Source organism: Lepus europaeus, chromosome 18, assembly GCF_033115175.1.
Source record: "Lepus europaeus isolate LE1 chromosome 18, mLepTim1.pri, whole genome shotgun sequence".
Lineage (NCBI taxonomy): Eukaryota > Metazoa > Chordata > Mammalia > Lagomorpha > Leporidae > Lepus > Lepus europaeus.
This window is the reverse complement of record NC_084844.1, coordinates 50,317,991-50,342,228: the sequence shown is the minus strand read 5'-3', so window position 1 is coordinate 50,342,228 and position 24,238 is coordinate 50,317,991. Positions and strand designations below refer to the sequence as shown.

The window sequence follows — 24,238 nt, the reverse complement described above, 5'->3', positions numbered from 1 at the left end:
CAATCGTGGCGTCGCAGTCTTGCGTCTCCGCCCACTGACGTCAGCGAGAAGCGACTGAGTGTCGGTACCTTCTGCCAATCCCCGCTGGCCACAGCTAGCTTTCCCGCCTGACCCCTCTCCGTCACCAATCAGGATGCCCCTGCCCGACCGGACAGCCAGCCAATCAGGAGAGGGACAGCATCCCGCCTTTGCTTTCGTTCGCGGAGGCGCGCATCCGTCCGCATTTGGGTCAGCTCTCGCCACCGCCCATCTCCAGCAGCTAGTGGTAGTTTAAAGGAGGTGGCGGGAAGGCGGTGTCTGGTGGACCTCATCGCCCTGCAGGCCGCAACGGTAGGTGCCGCGGGGCTGCATTTTCTTTGAGGAAGCGCGGAAAAGGGGCGGGACTGGATTTGGCATCCTAGCGGGGGCGACGGGGCGGCCTGCCGGGTCCGCCTCGCCGCCGGCCTGGCCGCTGGCTCCTACCTGAAGGTCCCGGCATGCCGCGGGGCCGCGGGGCCCGACGGGATGCGGGCTCCGGCCGGAAGTGGCTCCTGCCCTGTGGCTCCTGGGACTTGTCCGGCGTGGTTGCGGGCTCTTTTGGAAGGAATCAAATAGAAGGCTGGGGTGGTTTCTATAAAGGATGTGAAGGGGTGATCCCAGGAGAAAACCCACCCCCCGAGCATCACCCTCACGGCTTGTTGATAAAACAGTGATGGAACCTCGACAGAGCTTCGGCAGTGCCTGGTAGAGAAGAAAAGCAAGATCGGATTTTTTTTTTTTTTTTTTTTTTTTTTTTGAGTATGGGAAGTTTGATTTAAGAGTGGGTCTTGATAAAACAGTCTAGGATTGGTGGAAATGGCCAGGCAAGGATTTCAGAGAATCTTAGGGTGCAGATTGTCCGTGCTTCCCATGGGAGCTTTGGTCCGTCTTTGGGGGAGTTCAAAATGATCAAGCCGTTGAATAAGGAGACTCTCCTACTCTCTTAGAATAGTAATCTTAGGGTGCAGATTGTCCGTGCTTCCCATGGGAGCTTTGGTCCGTCTTTGGGGGAGTTCAAAATGATCAAGCCGTTGAATAAGGAGACTCTCCTACTCTCTTAGAATAGTAAACTCAGTAGTGTAGACAGCGGGGCCTTGGGGAGAGATGTAGGTTGTAGTGTCCGACCAGTGTGTGGGGCTAGGTGTTTTGGTTTTTGAAAATATACAACAATTTCACACATACCAAATTGGCAACAGGTAGAATGTTGAGTTTGTCAAGGGCTGACAAAAGATATGAGAGAAACTTACTTACGTGCTGCAAGTTGTGTGTAAGCCAGTCTGGATGTGCTGGCGCTCATTTAGGAATATTTAGTGAAACTGTGTTTCAGTAAACTGTGGCCCAGCAGTTGCCTGTGCAAAGGCCCTGCCCGGCTCAAGGGAGACCTCCTAGGAAAGTGCTCGTTACAGCGTTTTCTGGCAGTGAGATGCCCGGAGGCAGACCAGGTGTCTGTCACAAGGCAAGTGTGGTGTATGCAAATGATAAAACTGACGATGGTTAGGATGCTGCTTGAGATGCCTTCATCCCACAAGACATCGCCTGGCTTCCGTGCCCCGCTCCATCGATTCCAGCCTCCTGCTAATGTGCACCCTGGGAGATGCAGGTGATGGCTCAAGTACTTGGGTTCCTGCCACCCACATGGGAGACTGACTGCTGGCTCCGGACTTTGGTCTGGTCCAGCCCTGGCTGTTTCAGATATCCGGGGAGTAAACTAGCAGATGAGAGATAACTGTCTGTCTCATCTTTCTGCCCTTCAGTAAGTAAAGTTTTAAAATATAAAGCCAGCGCTGTGGCTCACTAGGCTAATCCTCCGCCTTGTGGTGCTGGCACACCGGATTCTGTCCCGGTTGCTCCTCTTCCAGGCCAGCTCTCTGCTGTGGCCCGGAGTGCAGAGGAGGATGGCCCAAGTCCTTGGGCCCTACACCCGCATGGGAGACCAGAAAAAGCACCTGGCTCCTGCCTTCAGATCAGCGCAGTGTGCCGGCCGCAGCAGCCATTGGAGGGTGAACCAACGGCAAAGGAAGACCTTTCTCTCTGTCTCTCTCTATCTCACTGTCCACTCTGCCTGTCAAAAAAAAAAAGAAAGAAAGAAAAAAAAAGAAAAGAAAAAAAGAAAAGAAAAAGAAAAAGAAAAAAATCTTAAAATATAAATAAATAAAACGGATGGAATATTTGGGTCAGAAGCAATAAAGTAAACTTGACTATAACATGAAATGATTGCAAACATGAAAATGTAAAGATAATGTACAAAACTGTATTTTTCAAGAATATATATCTAGTGCCTGTTTTTAAAAGACACATTTATTTATTTGAAAGGCAGTGTATCAGAAAGAAAGATCTTCTATCCAGCAGCTCATTCCCCAAATGGTGGCAAATGCTAGGCTGAACACCATCCGGGCCTCCCAAAAGGATGGCAGGGAAGCCAGGCACTTGAGCTGTCTTCCACTGCCTTCCCAGGCCCGTTAGAAAGAGCTGGATTGGAAGTGGAGCAGCGAGATCTCAAGCCAGCACTCAGGTATGGGATGTTGGCATTCAGCTGCTTAATCGAATGTACCACACGCTGGCCTCATCTAGCACCTATTAAAGGCAAAGATGAACTGAAATGGCATGTGTTAAAAACACTAGGTTAGGTTCCTATTAAGGATGAGAGATGAGATGAAGGGTAGGAGATAAGAGTATCTAGCATGGACCAAGTAATAGGAATTGTCACCAACTCAATTCTGCATATAGAAGATACTTATAAGGAACAACCATGTGGTTACTAGTGGTCAGACAGGGGGGCAGGATCATATTTCCCTAGATGTTTACTTTTGAAAGGAATGACTCCCATACCTTTTTTTGTTTTTTTAAAGATTTATTTATTTTATTTGAGAGGCAGAGAGAGAGAGGGGTTTTCCATCTGCTGGTTCACTTCCCAGATAGCCACAATGACTGGAGCTGTGTTGATCCAAAGCCAGGAGCCAGGAGCTTCTTCTGGGTCTCCCACATGGGTGCAGGGGCCCAAGCACTTGGACCATCTTCTGCTTTCCCAGGCGATAGCAGAGAGCTGGATTGGAAGTGGAGCAACTGGCCTCAAACTGGCATCTATATGGGATGCCGGCACTGCAGGTGGCAGCTTTACCCGCTATACCATAGCACTGGCCCTGACTCCCAGACCTTTCAAAAAATAAGTCAAGGTTATAAAGCTGACAAGAGATTGTCTAATAGGGAGTTTTTCAGATGATTAGATTGAAAGATAAGGGGATTCAGGACATTGGTGATGGGGTGATTCAAGTGATAGATCTTGGGGCCTATAGTGAATAGGGAAAGAAGTGAAGTGGGAGAGCACGAGTGACAGGGTCAGAGGGCGTAATGCGAGAGTGTGAGTGAGAAGGACTGCAAACGGAGTCGTGGGCCATAAGAAGCAGTTGGCAGGGGTTGGCGTAGGGGTGTTCACAGATAATCTAGTGAGGTGGCCAAAGAGTGGAGATGGAGGTTACTGGAGGTCAAGAGGCTGTTGTTACTACAGATGCCTTAGCTTTTCTTTGTTTGCTATCTGTAATGTACTTCATTACGTTCCTCAGATTTTTTTATCCACGTGAAATTTCCCTTTTACATTTGCAGATCTTTAGTGATCAGAAATAACATCACCAAGCACGCGGCGATGTCTGTTGATCCGATGACGTACGAGGCCCAGTTCTTGGGCTTCACTCCGCAGACGTGCATGCTCAGGATCTACACTGCGTTTCAGGACTACCTGTTTGAGGTGATGCAGGCGGTGGAGCAGGTCATTTTGAAGAAGCTGGAGGGCATCCCCGGCTGCGAGATCAGCCCGGTCCAGATTCGTAAATGCACAGAGAAGTTTCTTTGCTTCATGAAAGGACGCTTCGATAACCTTTTTGGCAAAATGGAGGAGCTGTTTTTGCAGTTGATTTTGCGTATTCCCCCCCACATCTTGCTTCCTGAAGATAAATGTCAAGAGTCGCATCCTTGTAGTGAGGAGGAAATCCAGCTTCTCCAGCAAGAGATTGAACAGTTACAGGAAAAGTATAAGACTGAGTTACGTACCAGGGAGGCCCTTCTCGCAGAATTAGAAGAGCAAAAAATTGTTCAGGCCAAACTCAGACAGACATTGACTCTGTTTGATGAACTTGAAAATGTTGGCAGAGATCGTGGAACTAGTGATTTTAGGGAAGGTTTGGTGTTTCTGGTCCAGAACTCCAGAAAGCTGCAGAACATTAGAGACAATGTGGAAAGAGAAAGTAAAAAACTGAAGATATCTTAAGTTCTCATTAGTTAAAAAGAAAGAAGCCATCAAAAATAGAGTGGTAAGGACCTTACAGCAGTGACTGTCCAGGCCAACCACATATCTTACTAGGTTTTGTTCACCTTATTATATTCCACATCTTCCTCTTTTTTGATGCAGTCTCCTGAAAGATCTCTGTGCTACCTTGAAACTGGCCTATGAAGATCTTTTCCTTAGAGGCCTCTAACAGGTGGGAAGGGATTCTTGGTTCAGTAATAGCACAGTTGGGTGCGTAAATGAATAAGTGAACTCATGGCCAGTGAAAAACATTTGTGAAGTTGTGTGTTGGTCATGAGTTTTTCCTGTGGCCTTGACCCTTTGGGCCTGTCCTGTGGCTGAGACGGGCTAAGCAGGTGACTCCTTTGTTAACCAGTCCCTGCAGTGTGCCTCAGGCAACAATGCTTCCTCTTGCCTGGTGACTCTTCCATCCATGAGGAAATTGGTAACTTTTAAAAAGCAAGTAGTAAAGAAGACAATTTTGATCTTCACTAAAGAAGAAAGAAGCTGGTTTTGTTTTGTTTTTTTTTCCTCAAAATCTTTTCCATCACTAAGGCTCTGGTGATGTTAAACAACTTAGTATTTTGGAGTCCAGCAGAAGACCTTGGACAAAAAAGAAGTGGGTACCACTGGAACAGAAAAGCAAGCATGGAGCATACCCTATAGTGAAATTTATATTTATTTACTGTTGGGTTTATGCCAATTCTTTCATACTTCAGGTAGTTTTGGAATCTGCCTTATATGTAATATTTAATTAAATTATTTGTTCACTGTCATAGGTGCCAAATATTCCATATCCTTAGACCACACAAGGAAAGGGGAGAAATGTAGGTAGTGTTGCTTTTTAGGTATTGCTTTCCCTCCGTGTCTTCCCAAAGAACAGAATTTGGAGTTTGTCTTTGATGTAGAGAAGAAGTAACTTGGGTGTTAATATTTGTGATTATTCATAGATTTTTGAAAGCCTGTGTTTACCTGGGAATATGTTTATTATCAAGAAGTCCTTTTTTCCAATCCTGTACATTAAATATATGCATTTTTTAAAGCTTGGTTTTTGATTTTCTACTATTTATAATATGGTATGTTTCTTTCCTCAGTATGGCATTTTACCCCTTGAAAACCATTTTCACATTGGTAGCTTAGTCAGAATCTCCTAGTGTAGTGGATTGAGTAGTGAGTGATTCCTTCAAAGACTTGTCCTAATTCCTGGAACTTGTGAATGTTGCCTTGTTTGGTAAAAGGGTCTTGGCAGGTGTAATTAAATTTGGGCTCTGGAGATAGGAATCATCCTGATTCCCCGGGCTGACAATGAATCCAATAACTATCCTTCTAAGGAAAGCAGAGGCAGGGTGCAGCCAGCTAGGCCACCACTAGAGAAGCCTGCTAACCTGGCCCTTGCTGGTGTTTGGGGGTGAACCAGTGGATAGGAGATCTGTCTCTTCTGTCAGCCTGCATTTCCAATAATTCAAAGGAGAGCGATTTGAGACAAGAGTAGGAGGCATTCTGACCACAGAGGAGGAATAATGCCAGCAAGTAAGGAATGCCAACAGCCACCGCCAGCTTGGAGAGGCAAAGGACAGAGTCTCCCTCAAGAGGCAGTACGGCCCTGCTGACAACCTTGATCTTGGATTTCTGACTTGCAGAACTGAGAAAGCGTTTCTGGCATTCTGAGCCGAGTTACAGCAGCCACAGGCCTGGTGAGAGCAGCATATCCAGATATCCTAGGAGTGCAGGCTACCTAGTGAGGAGACAGCAGCTGAAGCTTTATTGGCCTCACCATGCCGTGCCAGACAGCTAAATCCCAACTGTCTTCCCCCATAGTATTCAGAAACCACTGCTCACTTTGTGTCCTGGTACCTACCTGCCCCAACGACAGTACACAGTGGGACAATTGCCCACCTGGCTCTCCATTATCGTTTGGGATCTGCTGACAGTGAATGTGGCATTCTTTTTCTTTTTTTCTTTTTTTTTTTTTTTGACAGTTATAGAGAGAGACAGAGAGAAAGGTCTTCCTTCTGTTGGTTCACCCCCCAAATGGCGGCTACGGCCAGCACTGCGCTGATCTGAAGCCAGGAGCCAGGTGCTTCCTCCTGGTCTCTCATGCGGGTGCAGGAGCGCAAGCTCTTGGGCCATCCTCCACTGCCCTCCCAGGCCACAGCAGAGAGCTGGACTGGAAGAGGAGCAACTGGGACTAGAACCTGGCACCCATATGGGATGCCGGTGCTGCAGGTGGAGGATTAACCAAGTGAGCCACGGCGCCGGCCCTGGGGTTGTTTATTAAGGTTCTGCATCTGCCTGCCTTTTGGCCCAAGGTGGGCCTGTGACCACAGCCAGGCCTGTAAGGCCAGAAGTTGATTCTTGAGCAACACGGCACAAGTGCCAAAAGATGGGGCGTAACCAGAGGAGCCAAAAATTGGGACTTAGGGTAGATGAAACCAGGGCCAGGTATTAAGAATCCAGTTAAGGTAGCTGCATTCCACACCGAAGTGCCAGAATTCCACTCCCGGCTTCAGCTGATTCCAGCTTCCTGCCACTGCAGGCCTTGGGAGGCAACAGGTGATGGCACAAGTTGTTGGGTCCCTGCCACCCACATGCGAGGTTTGGATTGAGTTCCTGGCTCCTCGCTCTGGCCCCCCACCTGGGCTGCCAGTGAACATTTGGGGAGTGAACCAGCATTGGGAGCTGTATCTCTGGGAGGCCCAGATTTGCTGCCATAGGGAGGGTCATGATATTAGGGAGCAATTTATAAATCTGGAGGAACATGGAACGTTGGTTTGGGGAGTAAGGTGAGACATCTTCAGAGGATCTGCTGAAGGGAGGTTGCTGGGGGCTCAGACCCTGCGTAGTCACCATGTAATGAGATAAAAGGGGTGTGTGTGAAAGGGAGACAGCGGGATCAAGCATGTGGAGAGCACCAGGCCATTGATTGGGTTCTAGTTTGTAGTCAATGCTAAGGGCTAGGGGCTGACATGGTGTAGTGCGTGAAGCCGCTGTCTGCCATGCCAGCATCCCGTATGGGCTCAGCCCTCGCTGTTGCGGGCCATCTAGGGAACAAATATCCAACTGAAAGCTGGAAAACAGAGATGTGTCACCCTGGAGGTGTGATGTTGGGGGAATAGTTCCACTGACTGTTGGAGAGCAGTTACTCTAATAATCTCGGTCTGAAGCATGGGCTGACAGAGCACAGGATCCCACACTCGCGGCACGGAAATCAAGTGTAGAGGGCAAGCTATCAGATCACACAGGGATGGAGGACAAGCAGTCAGAAGTGGGAAATGACAGGGCCCTGAGAGTGGAAAACATCTGAATTTATAAAGACCCAGGCCAGGTGGATGAGGGGACAGGTCCTGAGTTGAGTTGGGGGATTGTACTAAATCAGAAGTGTCTTGATAATAAAGGCAAGTGGGAACTGCTCCTGGGGAGCAGGAGGTAATTCCAGGGTGGGCTAGTGGCAGACCTGCTGTAGCACTGGATGCTTGTGTGTTATGGGGATTTGATATGAAGAAAAATGCCACTGCGGTTTGCATAGCTATGTAGGGAGGTACCGAATGCCGGAATGCTGGGTCATGGGGTGAAGTCTGTTTATCAGGAGCCGTGGGGTGTTGGGAAGATGATGGGGTAACAGTTGGAGCAGACTAGGGAGTTTGGGCCCACTGCATGGTTGGAAATGAATGGAGAACTGAAAATACAGGAGATGAAGATGTGATTTATTCCATCAGAATGAACACAGTTACCCTTGTCAGGTAAAGGAGATGCGGTGGCTGAGGCTGTCCTTGGACGGTCAACTTTCGGGAGTAAACAGAGACGACAGTGGGAGAATAACCTGCTAACGTGGGTGCTGGTATCAGCCCATTTGGGTCTGAAATGATAAGCCCCAACCAGAACAGTGACAGATTCCGCATAGCCCCAGACCCCTAGGACAGTCCTTCCGTGGATCCCAGCCAGCGCCCGTCCCCAGTCTCATTCCGCGGACGCATGAGGTCCGAGCCTGCGTCCCGGGAGTTCCACAGTCGCGGGTCCCACGCAGCCCCGGACACGTCCCAAGCGTGGCCTCCTAGTGGGACAGCTCTTCTGGTTACAGCTCTCGGCTCCATCAGGCAGCCGCAGCAAAGCCCTAAGGCAGGAAAAACGCACACTCCGAGTCAGTGGAGACCCTGGGGACGCGGCACGTCACCGGACACGCGCCACTCACCTTGTCCGGAGCTCCTGTGGTGCCCGCGCTGCGTGCCCAGGTCCGCCGGCTCCCGGCGCTCTGAGTTCTGACTGCGCCAGCTCCGGGCCACAGTGGCTGCCCCCGGGGGCGATGCAGCATCACAGGGCTCCAGCGCAGCCCGAGCCGGGGCGCCCACCCTCCCCGCGGGCCCTTCTCTGCGAGGCCCAGGGGTTGCCTCCTCTCTTAAAAGATTGCTGGGCTCTCTGTGCGTGCTCCACGTCACAAAGCAATAGGGTTCAGGGACATCGTCTTAATTACAAACGGGGTTCAAGCGCACTTCTAAACGCCGGGTGCTGATTGCGCCTCGTCCCCAACCTGTAGCTGCAAATAGCACCCCACCCCCGCCACTTATTTCACTACGGGCCAATACCTGGACTCTTCCCACTGATGGACAGATAAGACAGCGATACCAGAGAAGGAACACGCATGGAAAGCTGGGTGAAGGGTGTGCGGCGCGTCTCCCAAACACAATGCTGAGCTCCTTCCCTCGGGTCCCTCCCCGCCTCCCCGGCCCCGCGCCGGCCACTCAGGCCAGCTGCAAGTGGATATAGGTGAAGATGCAGGAGGTGATGGAGAAGGCGATGGCCGCGTAGATGAAGATGGAGAGGTGCGGGAAGTGGTCGAGATAGCAGCCCTCGTCCAGGGCAGGCGCTTCCTCTTTGGGCGGGGGGCGCACAGCAGCCTTTAAGGACTGCCCGGTGCGTGCCCCCTGCGCCCTCCCGCCGGCTCGCCGAGGCCCCTTCCTGCCCGCGGCCGACGCGGACCTGGGCGCGCGGGTGGCGGGCGGCTCTTCTGGAGGAGGCTTGTCAAACAGGCCTTCAGACTCGGGGTCGGAGTCCGGGCGCATCGGCTCCGCGCCCCAGGATTTGCGCTGGAAGAGCCCGTCAGCCATTGGCACGGAGCGCGCACAAGGTGGGTCAGCTGGGCCTGAGCGGTCTGGTCCCAGCCAGGTCCGAGCGCACTGGGCGGCGGCGGCGGCGGCGGCGGCGGCGGCGCCTGTATTTCTACCACCCGGGGTGGGGGCTGCAGGGGGCGGAGCCAGCGGGGCAGGGGGCCTCTGCAGGGTCCGCTGGGCCTCTCAGCACAGGCGCCGCTTCCCCTGGCTCCGCCTCCCGCTCGCTGCCTGTTGCTGAGGTTGGCTCGCGGGGTTCCAGCTCCCGGGCCGGAGACTCTCAGGTCCCCGAACGGCCAAGTGTGTCTCCATGGCAACCAGACAGGCGGCGTGCGGGGGAAGAGGCGCTAGCCGCTGGCTGGGACCCCCGGGCGGGCGCGAGAAGGGGTCTTGGCAAGAAGACGGCCAGGCTCTGAGCTGCGTAAGGAGGCGCCCTAGGGCTTAAGGAGTTATTTCTCATTTTAAAATAAATATTTGTTGTGGGTTAAAATTTGTTTTTAATTCATGAAAAGACAGACACATAATTCTGGTAGGGAACTTCAAGCTTAGCATCATAGGCAAAAAAAAAAAAAAAAAAAAAAAGATAAAGCCCACTGCGATCCCAAGTCCAGACACGATGTGGTTACAGAATCAGTGCTTCTCTCTCCCTCTGCCTGCATGTGCATCTGTCCATGCATCCCGTCTTCTCTTCTCTGCTCTTTACTCACAAACGCGGGACCTCAGTCTTTGGGGCATCTCATTTGTGATTAGAAGCAAATTCTTTCAAAGACACGCCTGACCTAAGCCCCTTCCCTGCCCCAGCTCCCACTCCTCCAGCACCCTCCAGGCTGTCTCCGGCTTCCACTGGAGCTGCCACAGGCTGCTGGCACCTCTGTGGCACCCGAGGTTCTAAGGCTGGTTTGGTGCCCCTTCAAGGAATGGAGGGAGGACAGCCACTTGGATTTATGTGGGTCCCAGTAGGTTGGTAGAAATAGACTGCTAGGCGCTGATGATTAAACCACATCCAGCTCCAACAGCATCTGGGAGTTCACGGCCCCCAGCATCTGGAAGGCTCAGTGGGACCCAGGAGCAAGGTGCTGAAGCAATGCTGTCAGGCTTCTGTCTCTGTCTGTCAGGTTTGCCAGGGACTTCTTGTGCTGCCAGGAAGTGGTTGCAATGTTTGTTGAATGAGTGATGCAGTGAACCATGGCAGTTGGCAGCAGCAGCCTCAAGTGCTCACAGTGTAGCAACTCCAGCTAGAAAAAAAGTAATTCCCAGGTGGCCATGACCAGGAGACTACCACGGATAGCAGGAGACCACCGGCCCTCACCAGTGTTGTAGTGCTGCAGGGAGGTTAAAGTGGTGCACTTTGTTCCTTTTTTTTTTTTTTTTTTTCTTTTGACAGGCAGAGTGGATAGTGAGAGAGAGAGAGACAGAGAGAAAGGTCTTCCTTTTTGCCGTTGGTTCACCCTCCAATGGCCGCTGCGGCCAGCGCATCTCGCTGATCCGAAGCCAGAAGCCAGGTGCTTCTCCTGGTCTCCCATGCGGGTGCAGGGCCCAAGGACCTGGGCCATCCTCCACTGCCTTCCCGGGCCATAGCAGAGAGCTGGCCTGGAAGAGGGGCAACCGGGATAGAATCCGGCGCCCCAACCGGGACTAGAACCTGGTGTGCCGGCGCCGCCAGGCGGAGGATTAGCCTGTTAAGCCACGGTGCCGGCCTAAAGTGGTGCACTTTGGAAAACAGTTTGCCAGTTTTATGAAAACATAAGCATACAGTTACCGTATGACCCAGTGATTCTACTCCTGGATTTCTGCCCAAGGGAAGTGAAAACAAACGCCCACACATGGGTAAATACATGAATGTCCCTCACAGCTTCCTGGGAACAGCTCCAAACTAGGACTAATCCCAGTGTCCGTCAAATGCAGAATGGATGAACCAATGTGCTTTATCTGTGTGATCAAAAACTGTGACTTAGCAATAAAAAGGTGTGAACTGTTGATATTTGTTACAACTTGGATGAATCTCAAAAACATTAGCAGGTGAAAAAAGCCAAATGCGCAGGCGCTGTGGCTTAACAGGCTAATCCTCCGCCTTGTGGCGCCGGCACACCAGGTTCTAGTCCTGGTTGGGGCGCCGGATTCTGTCCCGGTTGCCCCTCTTCCAGGCCAGCTCTCTGCTATGGCCCGGGAGTGCAGTGGAGGATGGCCCAAGTCCTTGGGCCCTGCACCCACATGGGAGACCAGGAGAAGCACCTGGCTCCTGGCTTCGGATCAGCGAGATGCGCTGGCCGCAGCGGCCATTGGAGGGTGAACCAATGGCAAAAAGGAAGACCTTTCTCTCTGTCTCTCTCTCTCACTATCCACTCTGCCTGTCAAAAAAAAAAAAAAAGCCAAATGCAAACGACCATAGATTGTATGATTCTGTTTATATAAAATTTATAGAAAAGACGTGTTTACAGAAAAAGAAAGCAGATCCGTGGTGCTCCAGGACTGGGGTGGGAGAGGTGATTAACTTCAAACAGGTTCAAGGCAAATTTTAAAGATTTATCATTTACTTATTTATTTGAAAGGAAGAAAGAGAGAGAGAGAGAGAGAGAGAGAGAAACTTCCATCTGCTGGTTCATTCCCCAAACGGCCATAAAACAGAGCTGGGCCAGACAAAACAGAGCTGGGCCAGACCGAAGCCAGGAGCCTAGAAGTTTGTCTGAGTCTCCCACATGGAGACTGCATCCCATTTCCTTTTGAATTTTAGAAAACTTGCAGAGTTGCGCAACCAACCACACAATCTGGTTTTAGAACATTTCCATCACTAAAACATTGCCTTTGGGCTGGCGTTGGGGTGCAGGAGTTAAGCTGCTGCTTGCAACATCAGTCATCCCATAGCGCTGGTTGGAGTCTCAGCTGTTCTACTTCTAATCCAGCTTCCTAATGTACCAGAAGATGGCCCAAGTCCTTGGGCCCTGCACCCGCATGGGAGACCAGGAGAAGCACCTGGCTCCTGGCTTCGGATCAGCGAGATGCGCTGGCCGCAGCGGCCATTGGAGGGTGAACCAACAGCAAAAAGGAAGACCTTTCTCTCTGTCTCTCTCTCTCACTATCCACTCTGCCTGTCAAAAAAAGGAAATGGGGAAGGACAAAGTCTTCCTCCTTCCTAATCTCCACCAGTCACTCCACCCTTTGAGACGGACAATGGATGTTTTCTTAGTGTTACTTGATGCTCATATTGTCACGTCCCCTCCACCCCCTTCCAATCAGATCTACCGCTTTGAGTTTTTTCTGCTGTGTGTGAGTCTCTAAATGGAACCTCAGCTTCTGCCCCCAGCCTCAAGACCAAGGGTCAAGGACTTTTTCCAGTTGTGGATCAGAAGGAAAACCTGAGTGCATGAATGTGCAGAGTGGTATGGAGAGCTGGCAGAGGCATTAAGGGAGCCACGCCAGGGGCCATCGTTGCGGTGTGGTGGGTTAAGCCGCTGCTGTGGCACCTGCATCCCATATCGCAGCTCTGGTTTGCGTCCCAGCCGCTCTGCTTCTGATCCAGCTCTTTGCCAATGCTCCTGGGAAGGCAGTGGGAGATGTTCCCAGTACATGTGGGAGACCTGGATGGAATTCTGGGTTCCTGATTTTGACCTGGCTCAGCCCTGGCTGTTGTGGACGCTTGGGGAATGAATCCGTGGCTGCAAGATGTCTCCCTCTGCCTGTCTCTTCCTCTCTCTGTTGCTATACCTTTCAAATAGATAAAATGAATCTTAAAGGAATAAGGAAAACCACACCAACCTGCCCATGGGGTGTGAATGAGGGTATTCAGTCAGGGAAGGCTCGGGGAGGGGGGGTGTTGGGCAGGCCCATGCAAGGACCTGCTGGGGAAGAGCTGGGATTGTGTAAGGAGGGAAGGCTCTAACAACTGCAAGGGGCCCATTGCACATTAAGAAGGCATGAGGCTTGGGGCCGGTGCTGTGGCATAGCAGGTAAAGCTGCCGCCTGCAGTGCCAGCATACCATATGGGCACTGGTTCGAGTCCCGGCTGCTCCACTTCCGATCCAGCTCTCTGTTATGGCCTGGGAAAGCAGCAGAAGATGGCCCATGTCCTTGGGCTCCTGTACCTGTATGGGAGACCCGGGGGAAACTTCTGGCTTTGGATCAGCACAGCTCCAGCCGTTGCAGCCATCTGGAAAGTGAACCAGCAGATGAAAGACCTCTCTCTCTCTCTCTCTCTCTCTCTCTCTCTCTCTCTCTACCTCTCTACCTCTCCTTCTCTTGCTGGGTAACTTTGACTTTCAAGTAAATAATCTTTTTTTTTTTTTTTTTAAAGAAGGCATGAGGATGAGTTTGGAGCTCAGACAACAGACACACAGTGCTTCTAGGACACCTTGTTGTTTTCTGTCAGGTCCTGCTTTCGCACATGAACACAGTGCAAAACAACTCTGGCTCCAGCCCAGGTAATCTCCAGGAGCTTTATCTATCAGGGATCAGGAGAGCTTGGCCAACTCCAGAGACTCATTTTAGCACAAGCTCTGCCTGTGCCCAGCAGGGAGAGAACCAGCTCTGTCCCAGGTCAGGGACCTGAGAGTCCCCAAACACCTCTGAAAACACAGATACCTGCAGGTCCCAAGTTGCAGCTTCACTCCTAGCTTGGCACCAGAGTATTCCAGGAAAAACCTCATGTGTCCAGGGCCTGATGCTAGAATCCACCAGCAGGCCTTGAATGGACAAAGGCTGCTTTGGTGGGACAAAGGACCCACCCAGAGCGCAGGCCCCCTCAGAGGTGAGAGAGGGGGCCCCTTGCAGCAGGAGCTGAGCTCCTGGCCTGGACCAAGGCAGGGCTCCTTTATCCTTGTAGGGAGGCATTCACCTGGGGAAGAAAGAAATATAGTCTGCACACAGATCAGGGATCAGAGTCAATGCGCCATGCTGGGGATGTCCCCTCTGGGGAATGTTGAGATGCACGTAGACTAATGCCAGCAGCAGCAGCGGCTGCCTGTTTCTGAGCACTGACTGGTGTGCTGGGGGTTGTGCCCAACACTGCTGCGGAGACAGTCTTCATGACAGTCTTCGTGACCCTGCTGTAAGCGAGGCAGGGCTGTTATCTCCAGTACTCCAGGGAGGGAACCAGCCTGGGTCTGCCTCTGCTATCCACAGCACTGGGATTCTAACCTCCGTCCCTCTGACCCATGGGTTGTCCTTGTCAACGCCCGCCACCCCTGCCTGCCATCCCAGGCCTGCTCGCCTCCACGGCCACCCCATGTCCTGCCAGCTTTCTCCATGCCTCATCCTATGCCTTGCCCTGCAGCCAGACAAACCCTTTCGAATGTGTACACAGAGCAAAAGGCAAAATGCACAAAAAGCAACTTTTTAGCTTGATGTGCTCGTGCCCAGCTAAGGAACCCAGGCCTGCTGGAGGTGGAGTGAGGTTGTGGGGCTGGGGAGGGGACCAGGAATCCCTGCTGTCTAGGCTACAGTCATTTGTCACCCTGGGGAACCATGACTGCTTTGAAGCAGGCTGGAACAACTCCTCCTGCCACCATCCAAGTCTACATGCCAAGCTGTGCACTGGCCGAGGGCAGGGCTGTCAAGTCAGCAGTCCCCCTTTCTGTAAGCCCAATACCCAAACCCAGCACAGGTGGAAACCCTCCAGGTATGTTTCCTGCCTGGCTCCCTACCAGGTAGGATGCACCTGGATCAGATGTGGGTGAAAGGCCTAGTCCCCTACTGAACTAGTGCATGAGACTTCCAGCCCCAGGCTGGGACAGCTGCCACCCTGCCCTGCCCCCAGCACGCTGCAGGGAGCTGGTGCCCAACTCCAGTCATCCCTGTTCCATGCTCAGGCCCCTGCTGAGGGTGGGGGTAGCAGCGGTTGAGCAGAAGCGGTTCTTGAGCAGAAGCCAAGAAACAGAGGCTGTGTGGACCCTGAGATGCCAAGGGCAGGTATGTGTCTGTGGCAGGTGTATGCCCATGGCATGTGAGCCAGGTAGAGGCTCCAAACCTCCCTATTCTCCCTTCCTGCCCCTGTGCACGCTCCACTGCCCCATTAGACTTCATGTACAAAACACACATTCAAAGGTAAAATCATGGCTGTTGCCATGGTTCACTAGGTTAATCCTCTGCCTGTAGCGTCAGTACCCCAGGTTCTAGTCCCAGTTGGGGCACCGGATTTTGTCCCGGTTGGTCCTCTTCCAGTCAAGCTCGCTGCTGTGGCCTGGGAAGGCAGTGGAGGATGGCCCAAGTGCTTGGGCCCTGCACTTGCATGGAAGACCAGGAGGAAGCACCTGGCTCCTGGCTTCGGATCGGTGCAGCGCACCGGCCGTGGCGGCCATTTGGGGAGTGAACCAACAGAAGGAAGACCTTTATCTCTGTCTCTTTCTCTCTCACTGTCTAATTCTGCCTGTCAAAAAGAAAAGGTAAAATCATGAACAATCTGAAGACTGTGACCACCAAGCATTCAAACCCTACGCAACATGAGTTGCACACCCAGGAGGCTGACAGTAGTCCCAGGTCTAGTTTCGGTCCTTCACGGTCATGGCCAACGTTCTACAACAAATTGTCAACATTGCACAGTGTTTTTCTCCCCACCAGGTAGAGCGTAGCGCTTTTAGCATCTCAGCGTCATTGCAGGGCTTAGCAGGCTGACCTCATGCTTCCGGGCATTCTCATTCCCCGGGTCAGCTAGGGTGTCTTTTAGTTTCTTTCCTGCTCTCCACACATGATCTTCCTCAGGGGAAATAAGTTGGGTCACTTTTGTTCTGTCCTCTTCTCTCTGTGCTGCCCCCAGAGAATGAGGAAACAGGCCACTCACCAAGATCCTCACCTCCTCCCTCCATTATCCTACCCACCGCAGGAGCTGGCCCAGACTGGATGGTCAAGAACCAGATTGATGATCCAGCAATTCCACATCTTTCAAAAGCATCGAGAGTAGGGTTTCAACGAGACATTTGCCATGAGCATGGCGGCATTATTCGAAGTAATCAAAAGCTAGAAGCCATCCAAATGTCCGCCAACAGACGAGTGGACAAACAAAACGTGATGCAGACATACAGTGAAACATATGACACATGCTATAACATGGATGAACTCTGAAAACATGCTGAGTGAAAGAAGCCATTCACAAAAGGATGGTTATTGTATGGTCCACCGATACAAGGTTCCTAACGTAGTCAGATTCAGAGACAGGAAGCAGAACGGTGGTTCCAGGGACTGAGAATAGGGAGGAACGGGGAGTTAGTGTTCACTGGGTACAGAGGTTCAGTTGGGGAAGGTGACAAAGTTCTAGAGGTGGATGGTGGTGATGGTTGTGCAACAATGTGAAGGCACTTAATGCCACAGGAGTACACACTTAAACATGATTAACATGGTAAATTTTATTCTATAATAAAAAACCCTACAAGGATACTTTATTCTCCTCAAACTATAACCTCTTTTTTTTTTTTTTTTTTTTGACAGGCAGAGTGGACAGTAGAGGGAGACAGAGAGAAAGGTCTTCCTTTTTGCCGTTGGTTCACCCTCCAATGGCTGCCGCGGTAGGCGCACTGCGGCCGGCGCACCGTGCTGATCCGATGGCAGGAGCCAGGTGCTTCTCCTGGTCTCCCATGGGGTGCAGGGCCCAAGCACTTGGGCCATCCTCCACTGCACTCCCTGGCCACAGCAGAGAGCTGGCCTGGAAGAGGGGCAACCGGGACAGGATCGGTGCCCTGACCGGGACTAGAACCCGGTGTGCCGGCGCTGCAAGGCGGAGGATTAGCCTAGTGAGCCGCGGCGCCGGCCCTGTGTCATTTCTATATTCATGGCTTGCAAAGGACCCTGAGCTCCATGACCCCGGGCACCACGTGGCCCCTATTTGCAGCTATAACCACATGGGCCGCTGCATTGTAGCAGTCAGTACACTTGGTTAAAAATTAGATATTGGACTTGGCCCCAAACTCTGCAACAGATCCTTTCCTATTACACAGTGGGTCGTTTTGAATATTTCTGAGGCCAATCAAAGACAGCTCCAGGTAGAAGGGCCTGGGCTTTGTGTCAGTGGTGAGCTTACCATTACCCACCCCCTCCATCACCCCACCACCAAGGATCCTCTCCTTCCAACAGGCGACTTCAAGTACCTTTCCATTTTTCAACACAGAAACATTCTCAAACCGTTTGAGAAAAGAATTGCTCTACAGCCTGTGAACTGGTCAATCAGAAATAGTAGACAAATTAGAAGATGCATAGGACCTTCTTGAATTCAAACTCAGAGACAGAATGTCCTAGATGGGGTGGGGGTGGGGAGGGCAGGGCCTTAGAACTAGGATTGGTGCTGACTGTGTGACGTTGGGCCAATGTCCGTTCGTTATTTCTTCCTTCCTTCCTTTCTTTCTTTCTTTCTTTCTTTCTTTCTTAAGATTCATTTACTTATTTGAAATTCAGAGTTACACAGAGAGAGAACGAGAGGCAGAGAGAGAGGTCTTCCATCCACTGGTTCATTCCTCAATTGGCTGCAACAGCCTGAGCTGTGCTGATTCGAAGCCAGGAGCCAGGAGCTTCTTCCAGGTCTCCCACGTGGGTGCAGGGGCCCAAGGACTTGGGCCATCTTCTACTGCTTTCCCAGGCCACAGAAGAGAGTCGGATTGGAAGAGGAGCAGCCAGGACTTGAATTAGCACCATATAGGATGCTGGCACTGCAGGCAGCAGCTTTACCCACTACACCACAGCGCTGGCCCCAAGAGCCAATGCCTTCCCTTCAGAGGGTCTCAATATTCCCTCCAGAAAGTGAAGGGATCATAGAACTATGGTAGGCATACTGGTGTTGTCTCTGAAGGAAGCAATTTATCAGGACCTAGAAACTCAAAAAAGTACTCACGTCCGTTCATCCAATTATCCCATTCCTTAGTATTGATTTCACGACAATGATCTAAAGGATAAAGAAAAGCTCTCTGCAGAAGGATGTGTGTTGCAGTACTGTTTATCAAGGCAAGAAAAAACTGGAAGGAAAATCAATGTGAGAACAAGAGAAGAATAGTTAACGAAATGACGGTGCATTCTCTGCTTGGAGCCATGCAGTCATCAGAGATTATCCTGAAAACTCCTGAGTAGCCACAGGGATGCTTGTGATGATCCAAAGCAAAGCCAGAAAGCAAGGTTTAAGACCACATGTGCCAGGATGATAACAAGACAAAAATGAGATCCCCAGAGAGAGGCTAGAATGGAAAGAGCAAAGATGATGATTTTCACACCATTTGGATGATGAGATCATGGGGTTGATTTCTTCTGTGTTTTTCAAGACCTCATGCACCATTATTGTTTTTTTTTTTTGTGTGTGTGTCTGTGACAAAAGCAATTAATGTTTGAGAAAAATCTAAGTAATGGATCCAGGGGCCGCTTTCAGGATTGACAATACCCTGTGACGTGCTGAGCCCTGCCCACGCAGACTCAGGTCCTCACCCAACTGTCTGGATGGCCCCACATTGCCTAGCAACCACCTGCTCAATAGCAGTTGCTAGGAAACCAGGGACCTAGCCGGACTCAGCATCCATACTCCTTCCAGTCTCTTCCTCTCAGGTTCTCTCTACCAATGTCATGCTCCTGGCTAACGTTGCTCCACTTTTCCTAATCTCACCCTCTTATTTGCATGGGGCTAACCTTCCAGCAGCACTCAATGGGCTCCCACAACCCAATAGAAGTTTGAAATCCATGAAGGCTGAATGAATTCATTGGCAAGGATCCTGTGTACATGTCCTTGTTCCAGTAGCCCCCCTTTAAAGAAAAAGGAAAATTCATCTAGGATGGACTCAACTGAACACCAGGATCCCAGAAGACTCTCAGTTTTCCACCCTTGTTGGGAATGATCTTGGCCGCTTTGCACTTCTCGTTCCCATCACCTTCATCCTGAGGAAGTCACCTTGCACCTCTACCTTATCCTTAGAGACTGTTGTATTCAGAGGGAGAGCTGGAAAGGTTGAAAGCCAGGGTGAGCTGATGGCAACTGTGAAATGCATTCAGAGAGTGCCCTAGGCAGGACCTCCAATCTAGGAAGGGCAATGAACCTCTTGCTCTAAGCAGGACCCTGGATGTGAGCGAGTGGACCCTGGCTGTGTTCAGCCATGAACCTGTTCCCTGGATCATGGAGCTCTCTGTGGGTGATGCCCTCAGCTCCATCACTGAGACCTACATGACTTTTCTGACCTACACACGGATCAAAAGTATCAGAGGTGTTTCCAAGGTCCATGACCTGATATTCTGATATTCATAATCTACACGCCTTCTGAGAACCTAGGATGTAGAGTGAGAACAAAGGGAGGGGCAGGTCTCTGTTTTTTTAAAGTCAGCATAACTGAGAGTCCCTGTGTTGTTGTATGTATTAGTTTGTGCATTTTTATTGTTGTGTAGTATTACATCATATGGATATGCCAAGATTTTTTAGAAAAATGTTTATTTGTGAGGCAGAGAGATGGAGACAGAGACACAGGACGCTCCCATCTGCTGGTTCTCTCACCCAGTGCCCACAATGGGAGCCAGGGACTCAATTCAGGTTCCCATGTGGATATAGCAGGGACTCAAATGCTTTTTTTTTTTTTTTAAAGATTTATTCAATTATTTGAAAGGCAGAAATACAAAGAGAGAAGGAGGGAGGGAAGGGGGTGGAGAGAGAGAGAGAGAGAGAGAGGCAGAGACAGAGTTCTTCCATCCACTCCCCATATGGCTGTAGTGGCTGGAGCTGGGCCAAGTCAAAGCCAGGAGCCTGGAACTCTATGGGGTATCCCACGTGGGTGGCAGGGTCCCCAAATCTACTGCTTTTCTACTGCATTAGTAGGGAGCTGGGCCAGAAATGGAGCAGCTGGGACTTGAACTAGAGCTCATATGGGATTCTGGCATCACAGACCACAGGTTAACCCACTGTGCCAGGATGCCGGCCATCGCATAAGTGTTAAACCAAGGCCTGGTTGGGAAGCAGATTCAGGGGGCCCTGAGTGAAGTGTGGTTAAGGAGACAGTGTGTATACCAGAGTCTGATTATATGAGGTTGGAAAGAGATGGGACGTCAAGGTTGCTACCAGAATCTCTGTTTGCAGGGCACAGAGCTGTAGCAACAGTACAAGCAGCAAGGATCTGATGCAATGTCGCCCCTCTGGGAACATCCTCCCCAGCATCCTAACTACGCTGGTACCCTCTACCTTCCCCACCAACCATCACATGCCCCTGGATTTAATCTTCTTAAAAGCACTTACTAACATTGGAAATTGTTAGGTAGGAAGTCAGATATGAGCTTACGTGTGTGTGTGTGTGTGTGTGTGACAAAGGCCTAAGGTGACATTTGGGTCCAGCATCTGCATCTCAAAGTCATCCCGATAACCTTCCAGGGGCAGCCCAGTATCTGCAATTGAAACATCCTGCCCTGCCCCTTCTACCCGATAACCTGCCAGGTGGGGGTCCCCGCCCCTTCTGCCTTCCAGGTATAGCCCAGTATCTGCATTTCAAATACCCTGCTCAGATCCTGATCCTCCAGGGGGTCTTGCTCACCCTTCCTCTAAACCCAGGGAGGTGCCAGCTAGGCTTCCTCCTGTCTAATACCTTGGGGGGTGGGGGGGCTCAGGAGTTTTTTAGTATTTCCATCCATAAAGTCTTTTGTTTTAGGAGGAGATGTGTGAAGACAAAGACCCATCTTAAAAAAAACCCCGGCCTCAACCCGGACAGTGTGTTCAGTCCTCTGTCTCCATGCTGAGCCACCCGCCTGCCTGCCCAGGTGTACTCCACTCAACCAGGTAACCTCGCTCTTCCCCCAGTCCGAGCCACTGGGCACTCTCTCAGGTCCTGTCTGGAGAGGTGCCCATCCGTTCTTACGGATGTCCCTGCCCTAATAAACCTTGCTATTTGCTTCCCACTACTCTGTCTCACGCCTGAATTCTTTCTTGCGTGAAGACAGGGACCCTGCCATTCACCGGTAACAGAAATGACCTTTTAAGAATGTTTTTTAAAAAAATTCTTTATATGTATGTGGAGAGGGAGAGGGAGAGGGAGAAGGAGAGGGAGAGGAGGAGGGGGAGAGGGAAAAGGAGAGGGAGAGGAGGAAGGGGAGGGGGAGGGGGAGAGGGAGAGGTTCACTCTCCCAAATACCTCCATCAGTCAGGGCTGGACCAGGCTGAATCTGGGAGCCTGCCACTCAGTGTGGGATTCCCATGTGAGTGGCAGGGACCCAAGTACTGGAGTCATCACCGGCTGGCTCCCAGGGTGTGCTGGAGCAGGAAGCTGGAATGGAAAGCCGAGCCCTGATATGGGCTGAGGGGGTCCCTCGGGACGTCTTAACTACTGTGCCAATGCCTGCCCCTAAAATGATCTAATGGGTGTATTTCTTTACATACTTCTTACCTCCTCACCACTGGAATAGAAACTGCTTGAGGGTAGATTACTCTCCGGTCTTATCACCAGCGCCCACCACCGCCTCGGGCACTGAGCAAGCGTCCAATGAGTGAGCCCCATTCCCTTAGCCAGCATCCCCCAACAACCCCATGACACAATGGGGGGGTCTCTTACAGCTGTGCACATGGACGTCCAGCGAGTTCGCTTTCCACTGTCCACGGGTCATCCGTCTAGGGGCTGGCAGAGCAGGATTTGATTGCCAGCTCACTGCCTGTCCTTCAAATGCCAGCTGTCGCTGCGAGAATCGGGGTGCGAAGCTGGCTGCGCCTCCGCCACCCCCACACGCCTGGCCTACTCGCTTCGGGCCTCTCTCCGGCTCCAAGATGGGCCCCTGCTTCCGAGCTGGCTGCCATGGAAACGGCATGGTTAGGGAATAGATTTCTGGAGCTTCGGGCCACGAAATGGGGATGGGGTGGGGAGGGGGCGGGGCGTCCCTTGTCACGCCCCGCCCCTCTGTCTCGGGGGAAGGGGGGGGTCCTGCATGCGCCCTCTTGTGCCTAGACCGCTGCACACCAGACGGTCATGCGGACATCTGGGCGGGAGCTCCCGCGCTCCAGGCCCCGCGCTGCAGCCCCGGGCTCCCCCGGACTTGGTCCTCAGAGGTGCCATACCGGCCTCCTGCGCCCCCGGCACGAGGATTCCACCAGGGCGCACTCCCTGGGGGTCGTGGCCTGAGAAGAAGCACGGGGGCCAGGCGGCCTGGACACCTCCCACCCTCTCCCCGCTTGGGTTTGCGGCGTCCTCGAAAGGTGGGACATCGCGCTGGCCAAGGCCTCCCCCAGCGGGGCGCTCGCCACCCGTCTCGTGGCCTAGGGCGCGTTCTCCAGCTCCCATCTAGACGCCGGGCTCCGTTGTCGCTGTCCCTGTCCTTTGTCATCTGCTGTCGCGGGGAAAATAATAGCCGGTGACTGACAGCTGCCGCCTTCGGAAGGAGGCGCGCTTTGCGCCGGGCCTGGGTTTCTGTCTTGCTTTGGCCGCTGCCCTCTTCCGTGCGTTGAAACGTTTTGTCGTTTGCGGGGAGGTTGGTCCTGTGGAGCGGGACGACAGCCCTCTCGTGCCATCCTTTCGGGAGAGCTGTTCTCGACCCCCGGCCCCTCCCTGGGGACCCCCCTCCCTCCCGCTGGGCGATGGGCTTGGAGAAAGGCTTCCTCTAGGCTACGGGGGTCTCCAAGTCCCTTTCCATTCTTGCGCCATTAGCAAGCAGGTGGGTGGCCTCGAGGGCTCTAGCAGGGGTGATCCAGACCTGGGCCTTCAGGAGAAGTTGGGGCACTGGGGAGGCTGGCACTCGTTCCAGGCTGGGCTCCCCGAAGCAGCAGGAGGTGCCCCAGCCATGCACAGCACGCGGTGGCGAGCGGCGCCCTCGGGGGTTCGGGCTGAACCGGACCTTGGGCTTTTCAGGTGCCAAGGAGGTGCCCTAGGTTCTGGACGACGTGGGGGCGAGAGCCCTAGGTGGTGGTGGGGCCACGGAAGGGCTGACTTGAGGATCGAGGCAAGCCCAGGGCAGTGTGGGGAGGCGCCGGGATGCTCACATTTCAGGGATGTGTTCAGAGCTGAAGGACTTTAGGTGAAAGGTGGTATTTAAGAAAAGGATCTACCGTGCACAATGGAGTGAGGGCTGGGCCTGTGTAGAAAACAGCCAAGGGTGGGTGGGTGAAGGTGTGGGGGTGACTTGACACAATCTGAGCGCTTGTTGGAGGCCAGGCTGCTCCACTTCCATCCGGCTCCCTGCTGAAGCTCCTGGGAAGGCAGAGTCTGGCTCAAATACTTGGACCCTTGCCACCCATGTGGGGCCATGCATGGAGTTCCTGACTCCTGGCTCCTGCCTGGTCCTTCCCCACCACATCGTGGCTATCTGGGGAGTGGATCAACGGATGGAAGATCTCTTTCGGTCTCTCCCTCTCTCTGTCACTCTTTCAAATAAATACATATTTGCATAAAAATAATCTATCTAAATTGCTGCCATATTCCACCTGTTCCTTAATGTCAGGCCCCATGTCCACTCAACATGCTGCCCATGTCGGCCTACAGCCCCTGCTCCCAGCACCCTGCTCACACCCCAGTCCCGTAGATGGGGGGAGGGGGAAGCAGCCCCTCTCCATTGTGGGGAATCCCTACCCATTCCCTGATCAGCTCAGACATCCTGGGAGCCTGAGAAACACTATTTATCCGAGGAATTAGTGACGCTGCAAATGCACAGGAATCTAACCGAAGCCCAAGGCCAGATGTGGACAGCAATGCATGCAGCGAGTTAGTGGCACTGTCCTATGAGGGTCCCTGGGACTCAGCCAGTAAGGGCTGAGCGTGCTGTGCCCAGGGCCACGCAAGGCCGCCCTCTGTCTATGAATATCGTCATGGTTTCATCATGACCAGGTGAACAGGTGCTCTGGTTCCTCCCGCAGGTACCTATGACAAAATGAATGGAAGCTCAGGAGAGTGAAGACCCTTGGACAACATCGGGATTCCAACCTGGGTCCTGTTAG

General features: G+C 52.2%; 2 protein-coding genes across 4 annotated transcripts; one reads left to right on the top strand and one right to left on the bottom strand.

Annotated features, from left to right (window-relative positions):
* The first annotated feature begins 196 nt into the window (after nt 1–196).
* Nucleotides 197–4,827, top strand: MIS12 (MIS12 kinetochore complex component). 3 transcript variants are annotated; one of them, XM_062175186.1, is made up of 2 exons: nt 197–330; nt 3,619–4,827. In XM_062175186.1, exon 2 carries the CDS (start codon nt 3,659–3,661, stop codon nt 4,277–4,279), a length of 621 nt encoding a protein of 206 aa, XP_062031170.1. In that variant the 5' UTR covers nt 197–330; nt 3,619–3,658; the 3' UTR covers nt 4,280–4,827. The 3 variants fall into 3 exon arrangements, with proteins under 3 accessions (XP_062031170.1, XP_062031171.1, XP_062031172.1); XM_062175187.1 differs by lacking the exon at nt 197–330 and adding an exon at nt 533–723; XM_062175188.1 differs by lacking the exon at nt 197–330 and adding an exon at nt 2,309–2,530.
* A 3,161-nt stretch (nt 4,828–7,988) lies between these two features.
* Nucleotides 7,989–9,465, bottom strand: LOC133776995 (uncharacterized). The gene is made up of 2 exons (XM_062216361.1): nt 8,487–9,465; nt 7,989–8,408 (listed from the first exon to the last, which is right to left on the bottom strand). Exon 1 carries the CDS (start codon nt 9,397–9,399, stop codon nt 9,034–9,036), a length of 366 nt encoding a protein of 121 aa, XP_062072345.1. The 5' UTR covers nt 9,400–9,465; the 3' UTR covers nt 7,989–8,408; nt 8,487–9,033.
* Between the last annotated feature and the right edge of the window lie 14,773 nt (nt 9,466–24,238).

Bases quoted from the DNA above. Each gene is read 5' to 3' on its own strand.
- LOC133776995 (XM_062216361.1), bottom strand. From the start codon at position 9,399: ATGGCTGACGGGCTCTTCCAGCGCAAATCCTGGGGCGCGGAGCCGATG.
- MIS12 (XM_062175186.1), top strand. From the start codon at position 3,659: ATGTCTGTTGATCCGATGACGTACGAGGCCCAGTTCTTGGGCTTCACT.